Here is a 25,387-nt window from a genome sequence, read left to right as displayed (position 1 = left end):
ACATATCATCACCTTATCTTTGATAAAGGAGGCAAGAATATACAGTGGAGAAAAGACAGCCTCTTCAATAAGTGGTGCTAGGAAAACTGGACAGCTACATGTAAAAGAAGGAAATTAGAACACTCCCTAAAACCATACACAAAAATAAACTCAAAATGGATTAAAGACCTAAATGTAAGGGCAGACACCATCAAACTCTTAGAGGAAAACATAGGCAGAACACTCTATGACATAAATCACAGCAAGATCCTTTTTCACCCACCTCCTAGAGAAACAGAAATAAAAACAAAAATAAACAAATGGGACCTAATGAAACTTCAAAGCTTTTGCACAGCAAAGGAAACCATAAACAAGACCAAAAGACAACCCTCAGAATGGGAGAAAATATTTGCAAATGAAGCAGCTGACAAAGGATTAATCTCCAAAATAACAAGCAGCTCATGCAGCTCAATAACAAAAAAACAAACAACCCAATCCAAAAATGGGCAGAAGACCTAAATAGACATTTCTCCAAAGAAGATATACAGATTGCCAACAAACACATGAAAGGATACTCAACATCACTGATCATTAGAGAAATGCAAATCAAAACTACAATGAGATATCATCTCACACCAGTCAGAATGGCCATCATCAAAAAATCTACAAACAATAAATGCTGGAGAGGGTGTGGAGAAAAGGGAACACTCTTGCACTGTTGGTGGGAATGTAAATTGATACAGCCACTATGGAGAACAGTATGGAGGTTCCTTAAAAAACTACAAATAGAACTACCATATGACCCAGCAATCCCACTACAGGGCATATACCTTGAGAAAACCATAATTCAAAAAGAGTCATGTTCCACAATGTTCATTGCAGCTCTATTTACAATAGCCAGGACATGGAAGCAACCTAAGTGTCCATCAACAGATGAATGGATAAAGAAGATGTGGCACATACATACAATGGAATATTACTCAGCCATAAAAATAAACGAAATTGAGTTATTTGTAGTGAGGTGGATGGACCTAGTGTGAAGAGTGAAATAAGTCAGAAAGAGAAAAACAAATACTGTATGCTAACACATATATATGGAATCTAAAAAAAGAAAAAAAAATTGGTCAGAAGAACCTAGGGGCAAGACAGGAATAAAGATGCAGACCTACTAGAGAATGGACTTGAGGATATTGGGAGGGGGAAGGGTAAGCTGGGAGAAAGTGAGAGTGGCATGGACATATATACACTACCAAACGTAAAATAGATAGCTAGTGGAAAGTAGCTGCATAGCATATGGAGATCAGCTCAGTGCTTTGTGACCACCTAGAGGGGTGGGATAGGGAGGGTGGGAGGGAGGGAGATGCCAGCGGGAAGAGATATGTGGACATATGTATATGTATAGCTGATTCACTTTGTTATAAAACAGAAACTAACATACCACTGTAAAGCAATTATACTCTAATAAAGATGTTTAAAAAAATGAACTTAAGATCAGTTATCTGTGGGACAATGTCAAAACTGTGTTTAAATGGAATCCCAGAAGACAATGAGGCAAAAATTTTTTTTGAAAAATAAATGTACAGGTTCAAAAAGATTAGCAAGCTCCAAGCAAGATAAATACAAAATGAAGCCACACCTAGGCATACAGTAGTCAGATTGTTGAAAAGGACCCATAAAGTAAAAATCCTAAAAGAAACTTATATAGTATGACCATATGTATAGAAAATATATATTCTTTAGAGTTATATACATATGTTCAAAATGTATGAAAACAAGCGTGGAAACAACAGACACCAATGTCAGGATACTGATTTCCCCCTTGTTTTTCGAGGAAAAGACTGGGGTAAAGTTTTAGCTGTACTTTTAGTATTCTATTTGCTTTTTAAAAGACTGACTTAAGCAAATACTGTAAAATGTCAGTATGTGTTAAATCTGGGTGGTGGATATATGAATGTACTTTATACAATTTTCTTCTTCCTATATTTTGGAAATTTTCATAATTGTACACTTAAAAATTTAAGTATACAAAATTCTAGAACATTTCACTGGGGTATAATTTATAATAATTAAGGTAACAATCTAATGCTTATCTTAAATTCTTATGTTTCTTGAGAAAACTAGAAATGCATTTCACACAGAAGTGTGAGGAGGAGGTCCCAGTTCAAGATGACAACAAAGAAGGCTCCTGAACTCTTCTCTTCCCACAAACACACCAAATCTACAGCTATACATAGAACAATTTCCTCTGAAAAAAATCCAGAAACTACCTGTACGACTCTTACATATTGGGTAAATAAAAAAAAAATCCACACTGAAAAAGGTAACAGAGGCTGAGACACCATCTCCCCATAAACCCCAACCCAGCACTGAGGATCTGCGAATAGGTGGGCACCATCCTGGCATGCTCCCATTACCCTGCCACAGGTTGTCAGTATCTCTATGAAAGAAGCTTGTAAGGCTGGTCTAATAGTGATGAACTCTTTCAGCTTTTGCTCCTCTGTCAATAGTAAGTCCATATCTATCAACAGTTATTTTAAATGTCATGAACTAAATTATTCAATCGAAAGACACAGAGTAGCTGAATGGATTAAAAAAACAGACATAACTATATGCTGCCTACAAGAGACTCAATTCAGCTTTAAGGACACAAACAGACACATGGAAAAAGATATTCCATGCAAGTGGAAACCAAAAGAAAGCTGGGGTAGCTATACTTACATCAGATAAAACAGACTAAGACAAAGACAAAAGGAGATACAAGGAAGGTCACTGTATAATGAAAAGGGGGTCCATCCAAAAAAGAATGACATTTTTAATATGTATGCAGCAAATATTAACAGATCTAACGAGAGAGACAGGAACTACAATAATAGTAGGGGGCTTTAATACCATACTTTCATCAATGTACAAATAATCCAGACAGAAAATCAGTAAGAAAACATTCAAGTCCATCTGGTGTAACATGCACTTTAACAAACATTTACAGAACATTTCATTCAAAAGCAGCATAGTACACATTCTTCTTAAGCACACATGACACATTCTGCAGGATAGATCTTATGTCAGGACACAGATTAAGAAGACCGAAATCACATCAAGCATCTCTTCCAACCACAATTGTATTATTACACTAGAAATCAATTCCAGAAAGAAAACTGGAAAATTCATAAATATGTGGTGATTAAATACCATGAAATTGAACAACCAATGGGTCAAAGAAGAAATCAAAAGAGAAATCAAAAAATATCTTCAGACAAACAAAAATGGAAATACAACACACCAAAACGTATAGGATGCAGCAAAAGCAGTTCTAAGAGGGAAGTTCACAGTGATAAATGACTACATTAAGAAAAAAGAAACACCTCAATAAAAAACCTAACTATATACCTGAAGGAACAAGAAAAAGAAAAGCCTAAAGTTAGTAGAAGGAAGAAAATAACAAAGATCAGAGCAGAAATAAATAAAATAAAGACAAGAAAGGACAATACAAAAGTTCAATGAAACTAAGCTGATTTTTTGAAAAGATAAACCAAGTACACATACCTTTAGCTAGATTCACTAAGGAAAGAAGACTCAAATGATATTAGACATGAAAGAGAACAATACAACTGTTCCCACAGAAATGCAAAGGATCATCAGAGACTACAATGAACAATTATCCATTAACAATTTAGACAACCTACAAGAAATGGATAAAGTGCTAGAAACATAAAACCTACTAAATAAGACTGAATCATGAACAAATAGAAAATCTGAACAGACCGATTAGAAACAAGGTGATTGAATCAGTAATCACAAACCTCCCAAAAAACATAGGTCCAAATGGATTTACTGATAAATTCAACCAAACATTTTAAGAATACCAATCCCTTTTAAACCCTTCCAAAAGACAGAAGAGAAGAGAATACTTCCAAACTCATTTTACAAGACCAGCACTATTACTCTGATACTGAAACTAGACAAAACAAACAAGAAAAGAAAATTACAGGCCAATATTCCTCATAAACATGAATGCAAAAATTCTCAACAAAACATTAGCAAGCCCAATATAACAATACACAAAAAGGTTCATACACCATGATCAAATGTGATTTATCCCTGGGATGACATGGTTCAACATCAGCAAAACAATGTGATACACCACATTAACAAAACTAAGGATAAAAATCATATGATCATCTGAGTAGATGCCAAAAAAGCATTTGCCAAAATTCAAATTCAATTATGAAAACTCTCAACAACTGGGTACAGAGGGAACATGCCTCAACATAATAAAGGCCATATATGACAAGCCCACAGTTAATATCATACTCAGTGATGAAAAACTTGAAAGCTTGTCCTCTAAGATCAGCAATGATAGAAGGAAGTCCACTATTGCCCCTTTTATTCAACATACTACTAGAAGTCCTAGCCAGAGTAGTCAGAACAAAAAGAAAAAAAAAAGAAAAGGCATCCAAATAAAATAAAGTAGTAAAGCTGCCATTATTTGTAAATGACTTACATATAAAACCTTAAAGACTCCAAGAAAAAACCTTATACATGAATTAGGTAAAGTTACAGGATACAAAATCCATATACAAAAATCAGCTGTATTTTTATACACTAGTAACAAACTATTAGAAAAATTAAGACAATCCCATTTACAACTGGATCAAAAAGAATAAAATACTTAGGAATAAATTTAACCAAGGAGCTGAAAGACCTGTATACTGAAAACTGTAAGACATGGATGAAAGAAATGGAAGAAGGCACAAATGAAGAGATACTCCATGCTCACGGACTAGAATATTGTTAAAATCCATACTACCCAGGGCAATCTATGTATCCAACGTAACCCCTATCAAGATTCCAATGGCATTTTACAGTGAACAATACTAATATTTGTATGGAACCACAAAATAGCCAAAGCAATCTTGAGAAAGAAGAGCAAAGCAAGAGGCATTACACTTCCTGCTTTCAAACTATATTACATAGCTTTAATAATCAAAACAGTATGGTACTGCAATAAAAAATAGAAACAGATCAATGGAACAGAAATAGCCCAGGAGTAAATCCGTGCATATGTGGTCAACTAATTTATGACAAAAGAGCCACAACTATACAATGGAGAAAGGACAGTCTCTTCCTGGATAAAGAAAATGTGGTATATGTGATTATATATATATAATACCATATATAATACGATATATATACACGCACACACACAAAGGAATATCATTAAGCTATTTGCAACGTGGGGGCATTGTGCTAAGTGAAATAAGTCAGATAGAAAAACACAAATACAGTATAATCTCACTTATATGAGGAATCTTAAAAAAAAAACCTCACAGATTCAGAGAACAAATTGGTAGTTACTAGAGGGAGGGAGCTGGGCAGAGAAGGGAGGAAATGGGTGAAGGTAGTCAAAAGGTACAAACTTCCAGTTATAAGATAAATAAGTCCTTGGCATGTAATGTATACATGGTAACCGTAGTTAACAATACTGTATTGTATATTTGAAAGTTGTTAAAGAGTAAATCATAAAAATTTTCGTCACTAGAAAAAATGTAAATGTGTGGTGATGGATGTTAACCAACTTATTCTGGTAGTCATTTCACAATATATACATACATTAAATCATTATGTCGTAGACCTAAAACTAATACAATGTTATACAATCATCCCTTGGTATCCACAGGGTATTGGTTGCAGGACCCCCTGTGGATACCAAAATCCAAGGATGCTAAAGTCCCTTATATAAAATGGTGTAGTACAGTCGGCCCTCTGTATTAGTAATTGCGGAACTCACAGATACAGAGGGCCAACTACATGTCAATTGTATCTCGATTTTTAAAAATCTGGTAATTCAAGCCCATATTGGTTTGATAAAATGCCAAAAAAAAAAAAAGATCTAAGGGGAATGATCAGTGAACATTTTGAGTGTAAAGACTGTCACAGCAGGGAAAAAGAACACCCTTCCCCCCTGCTGTCACCCTCTACTGCCTACCAGTCTGCCCCACGCACTTTCAACATTCCTCTATTGACAGGATACAAGAAAAATGTAAAACAAACAAACAACCCAACAACTTTAAGACAATTTGTATGTGTCCAGATATAGGGAGAAGCAGCAATAAAATATTAATTTTCTGACTAGATCCCCTGCCATGAAAACCTCCCTAGAGAGAGAAAGACAGAGAATAGAAAAACATCTCATATGAGCTACAGCACCCTTTGGTTTCAAGCCTGTCATGCTAGCCTCTAAGAATAAAGCTATCCCAGAATTTTCCTCAAGTTAGAAGACTCCTATGATTTGATCTCTTGAACCAAAAAGAATGCACAGTGCTTCCTCAGGTAGCAGAAAGCCATCAAAGGAAGACTCTTTGAGTATGGTGAGAGAAGGTGTAGTGAGTTGAATGATGTCCTCCAAAGATAACAAGTCCTGATTCCTGAAACCTGTATTACCTTATATGGTAAAGGGTTTGCAGATGTATTTAAATTACGAATCTTTGAGCTGAGGAGATTATCCTGGTGGGCTCTAAATACCATCACAAATGTTCATAAAGGAGAGACTGAGAGAAATTAGACACACCAGAGAAGAAGGTGTTGTGAAGATGGAGACAGTGTGGAATGACATGGCAACACGTCAAGGAATGCCTTCACCCACCAGAAGCTAGGAGAAGCAAAGCACGGTTTCTCCCTGAGAACCTCCAACATCTTGATTAGGACACAGAGCCTCCAGAACAGTATGAGAATAAAATTCTGTTGTTTTAAGTCACCAGTTGTTACAGCAGCTCCAGGAAACTAATACAGCAGTAAACTACAGAAATACAATGTTAGGAAAGGCTTTTAACAGGAAAAACTACCCTTCATGCTATGGTAACAACTTGAAGTGTGGCTTGCTAATTCTCTTTCTCACTAGAGTTTTTAAAAAGGCAGAGAACCTAGACTACCAGAGTACCTAGTCTTATCAGTGACAATAATTAGAAATATTTTAAGAGACTAGTTATGCCTTCACTGTACTTTCTTATTCTTTATGTATTAAACTTGTCTATAGTCTGAATCCAACTGATTACCATTAAATTACTGGTAACAAAGTAGATAGAATCTTTTATAACATGACTTTAACTTAAAAGATAAAAATAAACTAAGTAGATAGAATCTTTTATAACATAACTTTAACGTAAAAGATAAAAATAAACTGTCCATCTAATAAAATTACCTCTAAAGCAAAATGCAGGCAAAGACTTTTTTAAGAATAAAAATGAACTGTATTAGATTTTTTTAAACCAGCTTTGGGACTTAAAAAACTAAAGGAATAACTCAAAAAGAGAAACAACCAGATATTATGGGCCTCCTGATGGAAGTACTTAACACAGAAAATCTATCTGCACTGAATATCCTCTACATTTAACCCAATTTACAGAATATGTTAAATATCACTACGGAAATTCAATCAGCAGAATCCAGACTATGAAAAGCTACAAAAACAAACAACCCCAGTCTTAGAACTAATAAAGAAAAAATAACTTTACAGTGGAGAAACCCAGAAGACACCACATTAACCAAATGATCAAGATTAACATTACCAGTAATAAGTGATACTGAAAACATCATGGTGAAGTAAGATGCTCCCTTTGTCTCTCCTCTTCAATCTGCAACCACTAAAACATCTGCCCTCAACAAAGGTACCTCTGCCCAACACATCAGGATGCCAGAGATCCACACATCTGTACATCTAAAGGTGGGGAGACTGGAACACATAGAGAAGACAGAACCAGAAAAAGAGCAAAGGCAGTGCCTGCAATCCCAGCTACCTGGTTGTGGCAGCAGAGCCCACAGCCCCAGGGAGCCCAGTAACAGCAGAGGAGGTAGCACACATGACTCCAGACACCTGGCCACGTTGGCACTCCTGGCCATGGTAATTGGGCAGCAGCAGCAGAGGGGCCTATGACCACATTCCTCCAACCACAGAGGCACCCACCACTCTGACCCCTTGCTCAGAGCAGTGGTGCCTGCAAACACGACAACCCCAGACACAGAAGAGGCAACCTTGCCCCAGCTCCTCCCCATTCCCCTCCCCCCACAGCAGCAGAGCCTGTGGCTTGGGAGATCCTGGACACAGCAGAAGCGCTTACCATCCCAGTGTCCCTGGTGGCAATGCCAGCAATACCGCAGCAGCAAGGCACCAACAACCCTCAAGGCACAAACAGCAACATGGTCAACTGGCAACACCTATGACAGGTGGTAGAGGGTGGAAAGTGCCAACTCTCAAATATAACCAGAGGCAGCTAAGGTAAGAAAAACAAAAACCTTGTGTCATAGTATCACCCACTGGAAAACAAAAGAAAGGACTCTAATTTCTAACCTGTTGAATCCTTAGAATTAAATTAAAAAACCAAAACTAAAACCAATAACTTTAAAGAAGAAAGATGTTTGCTATTTCAAATGCACCAGCAGAGGAACAAGTCATCAAGTACCATGAAGAACCACAGTAACACTGTATCAGCAGTCCCCAACCTTTCTGGCATCAGGGACCAGTTTTGTGGAAGACAGTTTTTCCATGGACCAGGGCTGGGTGGGAATGGGAATGGTTTCAGGCTGATTCAAGCACATTACATTTATTGTGCACTTTACTTCTACTATTATTACATTGTAATATATAAAGAAAGAATTTTACAACTCACCATAATGCAGAATCAGTGGACGCCCTGAGCTTGTTTTCCTGCAACTAGAGGTCTTGCCTGGGGGTGATGGGAGACAGTGACACCTGAAGTGTGTTGCTTATTTCCAGTCTACTCCATAAGATGCAGCTTAATTGTCACTTGCCACTCACTGATAGGGTTTTGATATGAGTTTGCAAGCAACTGATTTATTATGGTCCCTGTTCAGTCAAACCTCGCTGCTAATGATAATTGGTATTTGCAGCCACTCCCCAGCACTAGCATCACCGCCTCTGCTCAGATCATCAGGCATTAGATTCTCATAAGGAGCACGCAACCTAGATCCCTCACATGCACAGTTCACAGTAGGGTTCACGCTCCTATGAGAATCTAATGCTGCTGCTGACCTGACAGGAGGCGGAGCTCAGGCAGTAACGCGAGTAATGGGGAGCAGCTGTAAATACAGATGAAGCTTCGCTCCCCTGCCCAGCACTCTCCTTCTGCTGTGCAGCCTGGTTCCTAACAGGCCATGGACTAGTACCAGTCTGTGGCCTGGGGGTTGGGGACCCCTACACTATATCACAAAAAGAGAATGACAATTCTCCAGAAACCAAACTTAAAGGCATGTAATATTGTGATCTAACTGATAGAAAAGTCAAAATAGCTGCCACGAAGAAACTAATAAGCTTCACGAAAACTCTGAAATGAGCTCAGGAATAAAATTAATGACAAGAAGGAATACCTTACCAAAAAGATTGAAAGGTAAAAGAACCAAACAAATTCTGGAGATGAGGAACTCAATAATCAAAATGAAGACTGCATTAGAAAGCACTAAAAACAGAGCAGACCCCATGGAACAGAGAATTACTAAGCCTGCAGATAGAAATCCATAAATAATATAGATAGAAGAAAACGAATGAAGATCCAAAAAAATTGAAAAATAAAAAAGAATGCCATTTGCAGTGACATGGATGGACCTAGAGATTGTCATACTAAGTGAAGTCAGACAGAGAAAGACAAATATATGATATCACATATGTGGAATCTAAAAAAATGGTACAAATGAACTTATTTACAAAACAGAAATAGAGTCACAGATGTAGAAAACAAACTTATGGTTACCAAGGGGGAAAGGGGGGAGGGACAGATAAATTGGGAGATTGGGATTGACATAAACACACTACTATACATGAAACAGATAACTAATAAGAACCTACTGTACAGCACAGGGAACTCTACTCAATACTCTGTAATAACCTATATGGGAAAAGAATCTAAAAAAGAGTGGATATATGTATATGTATAACTGATTCACTTTGCTATACAGCAGAAACTAACACAACATTGTAATTCAAATATTCTTCAATAAAAATTAATAATAAATATTTTTTAAAAAGAGGAAATTCTCTAAGACCTATCCAACTCTTTTAGGAGAGGCAACATTAGGATAATGAGTATCCCAGAAGGAGAAGGGAGGGAGAAGGAAACAGAGTTTATCTAAAGAAACAATAGCTGAGAACTTCCCAATCCTGGGGAAGGAACTGGATATACAAGTCAATGAAGCTAAGAGAACACCTAATTACCTCAATGCAAAAAGACTTTCTCCAAGACATTCTATATTTAAACTGTCAAAAGTCAATGACAAAGAATTTTAGAGGCAGCTAGGGAAAAATGTATGATAACTGACAAAGTAACCACCACTAGGAAATGAGCAGATTTCTCACCAGAAATTCTACAGTCCAGGTGAGTATGAAATGATCACCTCAAAATTCTCAATGATAAACACTGTCAGCCAAGGACACTCTATCCAGCAAAGTTATTCAGATATGAAGGAGAAATAAAGACTTTCCCATCTCTGAGGGAGCTCATCAACACTAGACCTGCCTTACAAGAAATGCTGAAAGGGGCTCTTCTACCAGAAACAAAAGGCCAGAGTACACAAAACTTTGCATAAAGTGATAAATCTGAACATTTCAACTCTACATCAGAATATTATTATAGAATAAAGGTTAAAGAGGAAAAAAAGCAGCAAAAATAACTATAGCTACTTCAATTCACAATATAGAAAAGGATAATTTGAGACAACAAAAACAAAGGCAGCAGGGGAGAGGAAAAGGACAGAACCCATTTAGGCAAATGAAGACAAGATGCTGTCATCACAAAAAAGACTATTTTACCTATGAGACATTTTATACAAACCTCATGTTAACCACAAAATACAAATCCAGAACACAGACACAAAATATAGAAAAAGAGGAAACTGAGAAAACATAGAAGACCACCAAAGGAAAATGGCAGACAGAAACATAAGGAAAAAGAAACAATGGAGACAGAGAGCAACCAGAAAACAAAGCATAAAATGGCAATACTAAGTTCCCATTTATTAATAATCATCCTAAATGTAAATGGAATGAATTCACCAATTCAGACACAGAGTGCACAGCTGCATTATAAAACACGACCCAACTATATTCTCTATCTCCAAGAGACTCATCTCAGCTCTAAAGACAAACTTGGGCTCAAAAGTGAAGGGATAGAAGATGATACTACAAGCAAATGGCAGCCAAAAGAAAGCACGCATAGCCATAATCACATCAGACAAAACAGACTTCAAGCCAAAAAAGGTAACAAGAGACAAAGATGGACATTAATAATGATAAAGGAGATATTTCATCAAGAAGACATAACAGTTATTAATATAAATGCACCTAACATAGGAGCACAAAATATATACAGCAATTATTAACAGACCTAACAGGAGAAATTGACAGGAACACAGTAATAGTAAGGGACTTTAACACCCCACTTACATCAACAGATAAATCATCCAGACAGAAAGTCAAAAAGGAAACAGTGGCCTTAAGTGAAGCAGTAGACCAGATTGATTTGATATGGTTTTATAGAACATTCCATCCAAATGCAGCAGAATACACATTCCTCTCAAGTGGACATGCAACATTCTTAAGGACAGACCATATGTTGGGATGCAAAACAAGATCAATAAATTTAAGACTGAAATCATATCAAGCATCTTTACTGATGACAGTTGTATGAAATTAGAAATCAACTCTAAGAAGAAAACTGGTAAAATCAGAAATATGTGGAGACTGAACAACAGGCTACTGAACAACTACTGGATCAATGAAAAACTCAAAGAGGAAATTTAAAAATACCTGAATAGAAATGAAAATGAAAATACAACATACCAAAATCTATGGGATACAGCAAAAGCAGTGCTTAGAGGAACATTTATAGCAATATAGGCCTACATCAAGTAACAAGAAGAAATCTCAAATAAATAAACTTACACCTAAAGGAATGAGAAAAAGAACAAACAAATCCCAAAGTCAGCAGAAAGAAGAAAATAAAAGAGATCAGGGGAGAAATAAATGAAATAGAAACTAAAAGGACAACAGAAAAGATCAATGAAACTAAGAGCTGGTTCTTTCAAAAGATAAAATCAACAAACCTTTAGCTAGACTCACTAAGAAAAAAGAGAAGGTTCTGATAAATCAGAGATAAAAGGTAAGAAATAACAATGGATGGCACAGAAATACAAAGGATTATAAGAGAATATTATGAACAGCAATATGCCAACAAATTGGACAACCTAGAAGAAATGGACAAATTCTTAGAATCATACAACCTTCCAAGACTAAATACTGAATAAAACAAATCTGAATAGGCCAATCACTAGTTAAGAGATTGAAACACTAATCAAAATCTCCCAGCAGACAAAAGTCCAAGACCAGACAGCTTCACTGGTGAATTCTACCAAACATTCAAAGAAAATGTGATAACTATCCTTTTCAAACTCTTCCAAAAAACTGAAGAGGGAGGAATGCTTCCTAACTCACTTTACGAGGCCAACATTACTCTAATACCAAAACCAGACAAGGACAACACAAAATTACAGGTCAATATCTCTGATGAACATAGATGTAAAAATTTTCAACAAAATTATTAGCAAGCCCAATACAACAATACATTAAAAAGATAATACACCATGATCAAGTGGGATTTATTCCAGGTATGAAGGATGGTTCAACATCATCAAACCAATCAACCTGATACACCACACTAACAAAATGAAGGATAAAAACCATATGATCATCTCAACAGATGCATAAAAATGATCTGAAAAGATTCAATACCCATTTATCATAAAGTCTCTCAATAAAATGGGTATAGAAGGAATATACCTCAACATAACAAAGGCCATATATGACAAACCCACAGCTAACATCATACAGAATGATAAAAAACTGAAAACGACCCTTCTAAAATCATGAACAAGACAAGGATGCCCACTCCCAGCACTCTTACTCAACACAGTATTGGAAGTTCTAGCAAGAACAACTAGGCAAGAAAAAAATAAATAAAAGGCATCCAAACTGCAAAGAATGAAGTAAAACTGTCACTATTTGCAGATGACATTTTATTTAGAAAACCCGGAAGACTCCACCAAAGAACTATTATAAATAATAAACAAAGTAAAATTGCAGGATACAAAATCAACAAAAAGTCTGTTGTGTTTCTAACACTAACAGTGAGTTAGCAGACAGAGAAATTAAGAAAACAATCCCATAAAAATGTTATAGACAAAAGTTACATGTGCTTTTCCTTTCCATTATTAATTCATGTATTTATCATTTTATACTCTGCTCTTTATTAAATATTTCATCATAAAATTAATCCATATCAAAATTCATCACAAACTTAAAGAAAAAAGAAAATCCCACTTACAATCACAATAAAAAGAATAAAATACCTAGAAATAAATTTAACCAAAGAAGTGAAAAACCTATACACTGAAAACTATAAGACACTGTTGAAAGAAATTGGTGAAGACACAAATAAATGGAAAGACAGTCAATGTTCATGGATTGAAAGAACTAACACTGTTAAAATGTCCACATTACCTAAAGCAATCTATGGGTTTAATGCAGTATCTATCAAAATCCCAAGGACATTGTTCATAGAAATAAGACCAAAAATTCTAAAATACAAATGGAACCACAAAAGACCCCAAATAGTCAAAGCAATTCTGAGAAAAAAGAACAAAGCTGGAGGTATCACACTCCCTGATCTCAAACTGTATTACAAAGCTATAGTAATCAAAACAGCATGTTAGCAGAAAAACAGATATGCAGATCAGTAGAACAGAATTGAGAGCCCAGAAATAAACCCCTTATATGTGGTCAACTAATTTATGACAAAGGAGCCAAAACTATACTATGGGGAAAGGACAGTCTCTTGGGAAAACTGGACAGTCACATGCAAAAGAATCCCTGCCTTATACCATACACAAAATTAACTCAAGATGGATTAAAGACTTGAATATCAGACCTGAAACCATAAAACTCCTAAACAAAAACTATAGGCAGTACACTCTTTGACATCAGTCTTAGTAATATCTTTCTGGATATGTCTCCTCAGGCAAGGGAAACAAAAGCAAAAATAAACAAATGGGACATCAAACTAAAAAGCTTCTGCACAGCAAAGGAAACCATCAACAAAATGAAAAGACAATCTATCAAATGGAAGAAGATATTTTCAAATCACATATTTGATAAGGAGTTAATATTCAAAATACATAAAGAAGGCATATAACTCAACAAACAATCTGATTAAAAAATGGGAGGAAGAACTGAATAGACATTTTCCAAAGATGGCCAACAGACACATGAAAAGTTGTTCAGCATCACTAATAATTAGAGATACGCAAATCAAACCCACAATGAAATATCACAGCTTGCCTGTTAGAATGGCTATTGTCAAAAACAAGTGTTGGCAAGGATCTGGAGAAAAGGGAACCCTCATACTGTACTGGCAGAAATGTAAATTGGTGCAGTCACTATGGAAAACAGTATGGAGAGTCCTCAAAAAAACAGAACTACCATATGATCCAGCTATTCCACTTCTGGGTATTATCCAAAGAATATGAAAACACTAATTCAAAAAGAAATAAGCACCCCTAATATTAATGGCAGCATTATTTACAATAGCCAAATATGGAAATAACCTAAGTGTCCATTAACAGATGAATGGATAAAGAAGAAATGGTGTGTGTGTGTGTGTATAACCATTCAGACATAGATGAAATCTTGCCTTGTGACAACATGGATGGATCTTGAGGGTATTATGCTAAGTGAAATAAGTCAGACAGAGAAAGAAATATATAACTTCACTCATATATGGAATATAAAAAACAAAATAAACGAACAAGCCAAACCAAACAAAAAACAGAAACAACAAACACATAGGTCAGAGAACAGATTAGTGGTAACCAGAGGGGAAAGGGTTGGCAGGGCAGGGTGAAATGGGTAAAGAGGATCAACTGTATGTTTACAGGTGGAAACTAAATTTTTGGTGGTGAGCACAATGTAGTGTATAGAGAAGTAGAAATACAATGTACACATGTTTAAAACATATATGAAGTTATAATCCAATGTTACTTCAATAAAGAAAACTAAAAATAATACATGATATTAATATCATGACCCTCAGATAATTACACACTGAGATGGGTATTAAGCTCTATAATATTCATCTCAGTAATATACAACTTCAATCTAAGCATAAGAAAATATCAGACAAACCTCAATTAAGAAACACTCTAGAGGGACCTCCCTGGTGGCGCAGTGGTTAAGAATCGCCTGCCAATGCAGGGGACACCACTTTGACCTCTGATCCAGGAAGATCCCACATGCCACGGAGCAACTAAACCCATGCGCCACAACTACTGAGCCTGCACTCCAAAGCCACGAGCCACAACTACTGAGCTCACGTGCCACAACTACTGAAGCCCGTGCACCTAGAGCCCATGCTCCACAACAAAAGAAGCCACCGCACCACAACGAAGAGTAGCCCCCACCCACCACAACTAGAGAAAGCCTGCACGCAGCAACAAAGGCCCAATGCAGCCATAAATTAATTAATTTTTAAAAAAAGACACTCCAGAAAATAACAGACCAGGAATCTTCAAAAGCTTTAATGTCACAAAAGACAAGGAAAAACTAAGGAACTATCACACATTAGAGGAAACTAAGGCAGCATAACAACCAAATCCAACGTGTAATACTAGATTAGGCCTTAGAACAGAAAAAGAATATTAGTGTAAAAACTGGTGAAACTGAATACACTTAGTAACTAATATTGCACCAATGTTAATTGCTTACTTCTGATAATTGTACTATAACTCTGTAAGAAGCTAAAAGAATAAGGAAAAAATATCTAAAACAGATTTAATGGACATATCAACTAATCACAATGCATCAGTTTATTTGGATTCTTATTCAAATGAAAGTGCTATTAACAAATAGACAACTAGAAAATTTAAAAAACTGATTAGATGTTTGATGATACATGAATTAGGAATTATTTCTAATTTTGGAGGTATTATGGTCATTATTTTAAAGTCTCTTAAATATTGAAATATTTGTGAATAAAATTATATGCTGGTGATTTGCTTTAAAATAACCTAGGGGTGAGAGGAAAAGTAGGTGGGAATACGGATGAAACAAGACTGGCCTTAAACTGATGTTAAAATGTTGGAAGCCAAGTGATAGGTACATGGTGGTTTCTTATATTCTCTCTATATTTGTATACGTTTGAATTTTTTTCCATTAACTAAAAAAAATATGTACATACATATACACGTGCATATATAACATATAACTTAAATAGAATAAACTGTGTACAAACAGCACTAAAACTATTCCCATCACTTATAAATTTCAACTATGAGTATGAAATTTAACTTACCTCCAAAGCTTCCCAGACACTGAAACGCTACCATTGGCCTAATCTAACCCCAAGCCTGCAACTCTAGAGAGTGCTCTCATGTTGCTTTAACTTCTCAAACCAAAAATCATAGCTCTCAATTCTTTTTGTTTCAATGAGTGATATTAGGTGTCTTCAATGCTAAATTTAAATTAATTTTTATGAGTCAGCACAGAAAAAAGCAAACTTTTATTCAGATTCAAGTATTATTTGTTCTTTGCCGCCTCAACTTCTAAAATACCCTTCGGGGTTTTTGTTTGTTTTTGTGGATTCAGCAGGGTTCAAATAAGAAAACTAGGTAGCTTTGAGGGTATCTTTTCTCAGTCCTGAGAACTTTGTTTCCAGTGATTACCTGGGTAACAAAGTTTCATCCCTTTTAGTCCTTGTTAATTAATCTTATTTGAGCCTCAGTCTCTCCTGCACCAATTAACCATTTCCTTAGGTTTCTCCTTCTTCTCTATTAAGTGTTCATTAGAGAGCACACTAAGGTTCTTTAATTTAAAAATACCCTACATTCATCATCCATTTTTCTTTTTTGTTTCTGACAATATTCTTAAACACTTTAGAATTACTATAATTTTTAAGACAGACACATTTTTAAAATTGAATCTCTTTTTTTTTTTTGGCGGTATGCGGGCCTCTCACTGTTGTGGCCTCTCCTGTTGCGGAGCACAGGCTCCGTACGCACAGGCCCAGCAGCCATGGCTCACGGGCCCAGCCACTCCGCGGCATGTGGGATCTTCCTGGACTGGGACATGAGCCCGCGTCCCCTGCATCAGCAGGTGGACTCTCAACCACTGCGCCACCAGGGAAGCCCCAAAACCATTTCTAAATAGGCTTCACAACAATTTCCTCACCAAAAGAATAGAATTTTGAATTGATACTTTAACACATGCTTGTGACTGTTGATTAAATTCACTTTGTGCACCACTTAATTACCATTTGTATTTATAATTAATGTAAATCACCGAATTTGTGCTACCTGCCCCACAGGCTAGCATCAAAGTAGAATAAAATTCCTTATACACCTGACATACAAAACTTGACACTGATTGGTTCTTATAAACAAAGCTGGGCCACAATTTTTAAAGATGCCAATGAGAAACACAGTTGGCAAGAAGAGAAGAGAATGGGATTGAATATGAGATGGTGATAGAATCTCCGAAAGCCCAGAAGCTATAGATTTCAGAGAATTGAGACTTTAAGTGCAAGTAACAGGAACATGTGGGCAGAAAAGATACTGGACGTATTCATATCTTAAAAAAATACATGTATATAGAGAAAAATATAAGGATTGGTCAAATTAACTATGGTACATCTATTCTATAGAATAGTATGCAACAGTTAAAAGGAATAAAGTAAAAAATGTACTGACATAAAGAGCTCCCCAAGACAAGTAAAAAAAAGCAACTTGCAGATTATGTGAATACAATTCCATTTGCATATGTTTTAAAAATATGTACAAATTTATACATGTAATAGAATTTTTATATATTTATGTAAACACAGAAGCTGAAAGAATGCCCACAAAAGTTTGGGGGGATGTCTTTCATATTTTGTTCTGAACATCTCACCTCTGTACTGTTTTGATCTTTTATAATGAACATTATTTTAATAGTTAATATTATTTAAGTAGTTAAATGGGAGGGAAAGAAAGCAAAGAGAAGCTTATATGAGAAATTTTGGAATGGAGGAAGTTACAACTCTGCTTTTTCATGATTTATCCTAACAGCAGAGACCAAATCAATTTGCCTATTGTGCTTAATTAACTTGGCCATAAAGATTAACAAAAGAAAACTCAAATTCCATTATCTTGTTTAATCACATACCTACTACTTGTCCTTCTTTGTTCTTTAAAACAAAATTACAACTAAATATCCCAAAAGCACAGTCAGAAACACTTTTGGTTCTGTAGGAAACCATGACATATGACAATCCAAACCGTCAAACTTTGTAAATAAAAGGATTGTGTCCCAAAAGGATATTCATACTTAGAAAAGCATTTATCATAGACCCCCTTTAATGAAACCAAATGGTTTAAGATATCTTTCTTTTGAACTATATAAGTCATATTATTAATTCCATTACAAGATAGGCATATATGGTGCTGCCATGCCCACAATTTCCTGGAAAGCTAAAATGACAATAGTTTTTCAGAGTTTTGGCAAACTAAATTATTTATACTCCTTCAGTGTAAACTCACAAAGAGAAGGACAACTACTAGATCTAAAAGGAAAAAACTACCTTTTGCCCAAATTACTGAATTATTTAAAAATTTTATTTAGCAACATTGAACCAATAAACTTAAGTTTGGAGCATTTAGTCAAGCTTTCCCCAGAGAACTGATTAAAAATGCCATGCGTCCTCCTCCTCAAGGAACAAAACCAACAAAAACAGCCGCTCTGTAAGAAACCTGAAAGTTACCCGAATTACAATGACTAAATTCAAAGACACCTTGGGGATTTGAAGCACAGCTGCCTAAGTCATTAATACAGAATACTTTATATTACAGAATAAAAAAGGAATCCATGTTGTCAATAATAATAAATTTGACTTCTTGGCTCTCTTTAATCAGGTTTTATGATTTTCAAGTCACTGATGACAGATTATCCCTTTTTACAGCACAAAAAATATCAAATAACCACCTATGCTATTTCTTAGCCCCCAAACACTTTTATTACATCACACTGACTCACAGAATACAAACAAACAAGAATACAAAGTAGCACCGGTGTCACCAATCATTGTATTTCTCAGGTGGCCATGAAGCTGGGCCTCCCTGGAATCAAGTTTCCCAGGTTCCTCTGCCCAGTGCAGTAAAGCAAACTCAGGTCTCACCTGTGACTCCAGGGATGAACAAAAAAGGTATTAATTACTACCTAAAGCAGGAAAAAAAGACTGGAACAAGAACATGGAAGATTCTTGGTTAGGAAAATAATAAGGAAATGTAGACAATCTGGTTCACAAATGCTCCTTACACTTGTTTACTATGAATTCTGTAGTCACATACGAATCAAGTATGTCATGATGGCAGAAATGAGACGTCAGTGCAAATAGATAAGTTGTCAATTATCTAACTGCTATAAGGATTTAACAAAAATAAAATCTAGGAGAGGACCTTCAAGATGGCAGAGGAATAAGATGTGGAGATCACCTTCCTCCCCACAAATACATCAAAAAGACATCTACATGTGGAACAGCTCCTACAGAACACCTACTGAACGCTGGCAGAAGACCTCAGACCTCCCAAAAGGCAAGAAACTCCTCACATACCTGGGTAGGGCAAAAGAAAAAACAGACCAAAAAAAAAGGGACGGGACCACACGACCCGGAGGGAGCTGTGAAGGAGGAAAGGTTTCCACACACTAGGAAGCCCCTTCACTGGTGGAGACAGGGAGTGGCAGGGGGGAAGCTTCAGAGCCACGGAGGAGAGCGCAGCAACAGGGGTGCGGAGGGCAAAGCGGAGAGATTCCCGCACAGAGGATCGGTGCCAACCAACACTCACCAGCCCGAGAGGCTTGTCTGCTCACCCCCAGGGGTGGGCGGGGGCTGGGAGCTGAGGCTCGGGCTTCGGGTGGATCCCAGGGAGAGGACTGGGATTGGCTGCGTGAAGACAGCCTGAATGGGGCTAGTGCACCACGGCTAGCCTAGTCGGGAGGGAGTCCGGGAGAAGTCTGGAGCTGCCGAAGAGACAAGAGACCACTGTTTCGGGGTGCAGGAGGAGAGGGGATTCAGAGCACCACCTAAACGAGCTCCAGAGATGGGTGTGAGTCGTGGCTATCAGCGTGGACCCCAGAGACGGGCATGAAACGCTAAGGCTGCTGCTGCCGCCACCAAGAAGCCTGTGTGCGAGCACAGGTCACTCTCCACACCTCCCCTCCCGGGAGCCTGTGCAGCCCGCCACTGCCAGGGTCCCATGATCCAGGGACAACTTCCCCGAGAGAACAGGCACACCTCAGGCTGGTGCAACGTCATGCTGGCCTCTGCCACCACAGGCTCACCCCGCATTCCCTACCCCGCCCCACCTGAATGAGCCAAAGGCCCAGAGTCAGCTGCTCCTTTAACCCCTCCTGTCTGGGTGAAGACCAAACGCCAGAGGGCGACCTACATGCAGAGGTCGGGCGAAATCCAAAGCTGAACCCAGGAGCTGTGTTCTGAACAAAGAAGAGAAAGGGAATGTCTCCATGCAGCCTCAGGAGCAGTGGATTAATTCCCCACAATCAACTTGATGTACCCTGCATCTCAGGAATACCTGAATAAACAACAAATCATCCAAAAATTGAAGTGGACTTTGGGAGCAACTGTACACTAGGGGTGTGCCTTCTGCATATAATTTGTTTCTACCTTTATGTTCATCTTAGTTTACGATCTAGAGCTTATTATCATTGGTAGATTTGTTTATTGATTTGGTAGCTCTCTCCCTTTCTTTTATATACATATTTATATATACTAATTTAAATATTTATATATTTTTTCTTTTCGTGACTGTGTTTGTTTCTTTGTGTGATCTTGTCTGTATAGGTTTGCTTTTACCATTTGCCCTAAGGTTCTGTCTGTCCGTGATTTTTTACTAGTTTTTAGCACTTGTTATCATTGGTGGATTTGTTTATTGCTTTGGCTGCTCTCTTCCTTTTTTTTAAATTACTTTTTTATTTTAATAATTTCATTTTCTTTTTTTCTTTTCTCCCTTTTCTTCTGAGCTGTGTGGCCAGGTGTCTGGCCTGAGCCTCTGAGGTTGGAGAGCCGAGTTCAGGACATTGGACCACCAGAGACCTCCTGGCCCCTCGTAATATCAATCAGTGAGAGCTCTCCCAGAGATCTCTGTCTCAAGGCTAAACCCAGCTCCACTCAACAACCAGCAAGCTCCAGTGCTGGACACCTCATGCCAAACAACTAGCAAGACAGGAACACAACCACACCCAGTAGCAGAGAAGCTGCCTAAAATCATAGTAAGTTCACAGATACCCCAAAACACACCACTGGATGCAGTCCTTCCACCAGAAAGACAAGATCCAGTCTCATCTACCAGAACACAGGCACCAGTCCCTTCTGCCAGGAAGCCTACAAAACCCACTGAACCAACGTTACCAACTAGGGGCAGACACCAAAAACAATGTTAACTACGAAACTGCAGCCTGCAAAAAGGAGACCCTAAACACAGTAAGTTAAGTAAAATGAGAAGACAGAGAAACACAGCAGATGAAGGAGCAAGGTAAAAACCCACCAGACCAAACAGACAAAGAGGAAATAGGCAGTCTACCTGAAGAAGAATTCACAGTAATGATAGTAAACATGATCCAAAATCTTGGAAATAGAATGGAGAAAATACAAGAAACATTTTAGCAGGACTTAGAAGAACTAAAGAGCAAAGAAACAATGATGAACAAGACAATAAATGAAATTAAAAATTCTATAGAAGGAATCAATAGCAGAATAACTGAGGCAGAAGAACAGATAAGTGACCTGGAAGATAAAAGAGTGGAAATTACTATAGCAGAGCACAATACAGAAGAAAGGTTGAAAAGAATTGAGGACAGTCTCAGAGACCTCTGGGACAACATTAAATGCACCAACATTCAAATTATAGGGGTCCCAGCAGAAGAACAGAAAAATAAAAGGACTGAGAAAATATTTGAAGAGATTACACTTGAAAACTTCACTAACGTGGAAAGGAAATAATCAAGTCCAGGAAGTGCAGAGAGTCCCATACAGGAAAAATCCAAAGAGAAACATACCAAGACACATATTAATCAAACTATCAAAAATTAATAACAAAGAAAAAATATTAAAATCAGCAAGGGAAAAGCAACAAATAACATACAAGGGAATCCCCATAAGGTTAACAGCTGATCTTTCAGCAGAAACTCTGCAAGCCACAAAGGAGTGGTAGGCCATATTTAAAGTGATGAAAGAAAAAACCTACAAGCAAGATTACTCTACCCAGTAAGGATCTCATTCAGATTCAACAGAGAAATTAAAACCTTTACAGACACGCAAAAGTTAACAGAATTCAGCACCACTAAACCAGCTTTACAACAAATGCTGAAGGAACTTCTCTAGGCAGGAAACACAAGAGAAGGAAAAGACCTACAATAACAAACCCAAAACAATTAAGAAAATGGTAATAGGAACATACATATCAATAATTACCTTAAATGTAAGTGGGTTAAATGCTCCAACCAAAAGACATAGACTAGCTTAATGGATACAAAAACAAGACCCATCTATATGCTGTCTACAAGAGACCCACTTCAGACCTAGGGACACATACAGAGTGAAAGTGAGGGGATAGAAAAAGACATTCCATGCAAATGGAAATAAAAAGAAGGCTGGAGTAGCTATTCTCATCAGACAAAATAGACTTTAAAATAAAAACTATTACAAGAGACAAAGAAGGACACTACGTAATGATCAAGGGATCAATCCAAGAAGAAAATATCACAATTGTAAATATTTATGCACCCAACATAGGAGCACCTCAATACATACAGCAAATGCTAACAGTCATAAAAGAGGAAATCGACAGTAACACAATAAGAGTAGGGGACTTTAACACCCCACTTTCACCAATGGATAGATCATCCATAATGAAAATAAATAATGAAACATGAGCTTTAAATGATACATTAAACAAGAGAGACTTAATTGATATTTATAGGACATTCCACCCCAAAACAACAGAATACACTTTATTCTCAAGTGCTCATGGAACATTCTCCAGGATAGATCATATCCTGGGTCACAAATCAAGCCCTGGGAAACTTAAAAAAACTGAAATCGTATCAAGTGTCATTTCCAACCACAATGCTATGAGACTGGATATCAAATACAGGAAAAATTCTGTAAAAAATACAAACACATGGAGACTAAACAATGCGCTACTAAATAACCAAGAGATCACTGAAGAAATCGAAGAGGAAATCAAAAAATACCTAGAAACAAATGACAATGAAAACACGAAGACCCAAAGCCTATGGGATGCAGCAAAAGCAGTTCTAAGAGAAGAGTTTATAGCAATACAATCCTACCTCAAGAAACATCTCAAATAAAAAACCTAACCTTACACCTAAAGCAATTAGAAAAAGGAGAACAAAAAAACCCCAAAGTTAGCAGAAGGAAAGAAATCATAAAGATCAGATCAGAAATACATGAAAAAGACATAAAGGAAACAATAGCAAAGATCAAAAAACTAAAAGCTGGTTCTTTGAGAAGACAAAATTGATAAACCATTAGCCAGACTCATCAAGAAAAAAGGGAAAAGACTCAAATCAACAGAATTAGAAATAAAAAAGGAGAAGTAACAACTGACACTGCAGAAATACAAAGGATCATGAGAGATTACTACAGCAACTACAGGCCAATAAAATGGACAACCTGGAAGAAAGGGACAAATTCTTAGAAAAGCACAAACTTCCAAGACTGAACCAGGAGGAAATAGAAAATATACACAGACCAATCACAACCACTGAAATTGAAACCGTGATTAAAAATCTTCCAACAAACAAAAGCCCATTTAGAGAAGAGCTAACACCTATCCTTCTCAAACTCTTCCAAAATATAGCAGAGTGAGGAACACTCCCAAACTCATTCTACAAGGCCACCATCACACTGATACCAAAACCAGACAAAGATGTCACAAAAAAAGAATACTACAGGCCAATATCACTGATGAACATAGATGCAGAAATCCTCAACAAAATGCTAGCAAACAGAATCCAGCAGCACATTAAAAGGATCATGCACCATGATCAAGTGGGGTTTATCCCAGGAATGCAAGGATTCTTCAATATACACAAATCAATGTGATACAGCATATTAACAAATTGAAGGATAAAAACCATATGATCATATCAATAGATGCAGCAAAAGTTTTCAACAAAACTCAACACTCATTTATGTTTAAAAAAAAAAAAAAACTCCAAAAAGTAGGCATAGAGGGAACTTACCTCAATAAAGGCCATATATGCAAACCCACAGCCAACATCATTCTCAGTGGTGAAAACGGAAACCACTTCCACTAAGATCAGGAACAAGACAAGGTTGCCCACTCTCATCATTACTATTCAACGTAGTTTTGGAAGTTTCAGCCACAGCAATCAGAGAAGAAAAAGAAATAAAAGGAATCCAAATCGGAAAAGAAGTAAAGCTGTCACTGTTTGCAGATGACATGATACTATACATAGAGAATCCTAAAGATGCTACCAGAAAACTACAAGAGCTAATCAATGAATTTGGAAAAGTAGCAGGATACAAAATTAATGTACAGAAATCTCCTGCATTCCTATACACTAACCATGAAAAATCTGAAAGAGAAATTAAGGAAACACTCCCATTTACCACTGCAACAAAAAGAATAAAATACCTAGGAATAAACCTACCTAAGGAGACAAAAGATGTGTATGCAGAAAACTATAAGACACTGATGAAAGAAATTAAAGATGATACAAACAGATGGAGAGATATACCATGTTCTTAGATTGGAAGAACAAATATTGTGAAAATGACTCTACTACCCAAAGCAATCTACAGATTCAATGCAATCCCTATCAAACTACCAATGGCATTTTTCACAGCACTACCACAAAAAATTTCACAGTCTGTATGGAAACAGAAAAGACCCCAAAGCACCAAAAAAATCTTGAGAAAGAAAAATGGAGCTGGAGGAATCAGGCTCCCTGACTTCAGACTATACTACAAAGCTACAGTAATCAAGACAGTATGGTACTGGCACAAAAATAGAAATACAGATCAATGGAACAGGACAGAAAGCCCAGAAATAAACCCATGCAACGTATGTTCACCATATCTATGATAGAGGAGACAAGAATATACAATGGAGAAAAGACAGCCTCTTCAAAAAGTGGTGCTGGGAACACTGGACAGCTACATATAAAAGAATGAACTTAGAACACTCCCTAACACCAACACAAAAAGAAACTTAAAATGGATCAAAGACCTAAATATAAGGCCAGACAGTATAAAAC

The 25,387-nt window shown here is 36.9% G+C and overlaps 1 protein-coding gene across 3 annotated transcripts in view; it reads right to left on the bottom strand.

Moving 5' to 3' along the window:
• The window catches only part of SDHAF3 (succinate dehydrogenase complex assembly factor 3), an 81,335-nt gene that overhangs the window by 5,367 nt on the left and 50,581 nt on the right, over positions 1 to 25,387 (bottom strand). The window contains exon 1 of one of the 3 annotated variants that reach the window (XM_060156108.1): positions 24,350 to 24,458. The exons of the other annotated variants lie outside the window; for them this stretch is intronic. Within the exon in view, the coding sequence (XP_060012091.1) occupies positions 24,350 to 24,457 (108 nt within the window). The 5' untranslated portion in view covers position 24,458. Of the gene's footprint in view, positions 1 to 24,349; positions 24,459 to 25,387 lie in introns of those variants that run through there. 3 annotated transcript variants of the gene reach the window in all.

This window comes from Lagenorhynchus albirostris, chromosome 8, assembly GCF_949774975.1.
Source record: "Lagenorhynchus albirostris chromosome 8, mLagAlb1.1, whole genome shotgun sequence".
In the NCBI taxonomy this organism is placed as follows: Eukaryota; Metazoa; Chordata; class Mammalia; order Artiodactyla; family Delphinidae; genus Lagenorhynchus; species Lagenorhynchus albirostris.
The sequence above is the reverse complement of the archived record's forward strand: the minus strand, read 5'-3'. Positions and strand labels throughout refer to the sequence as shown.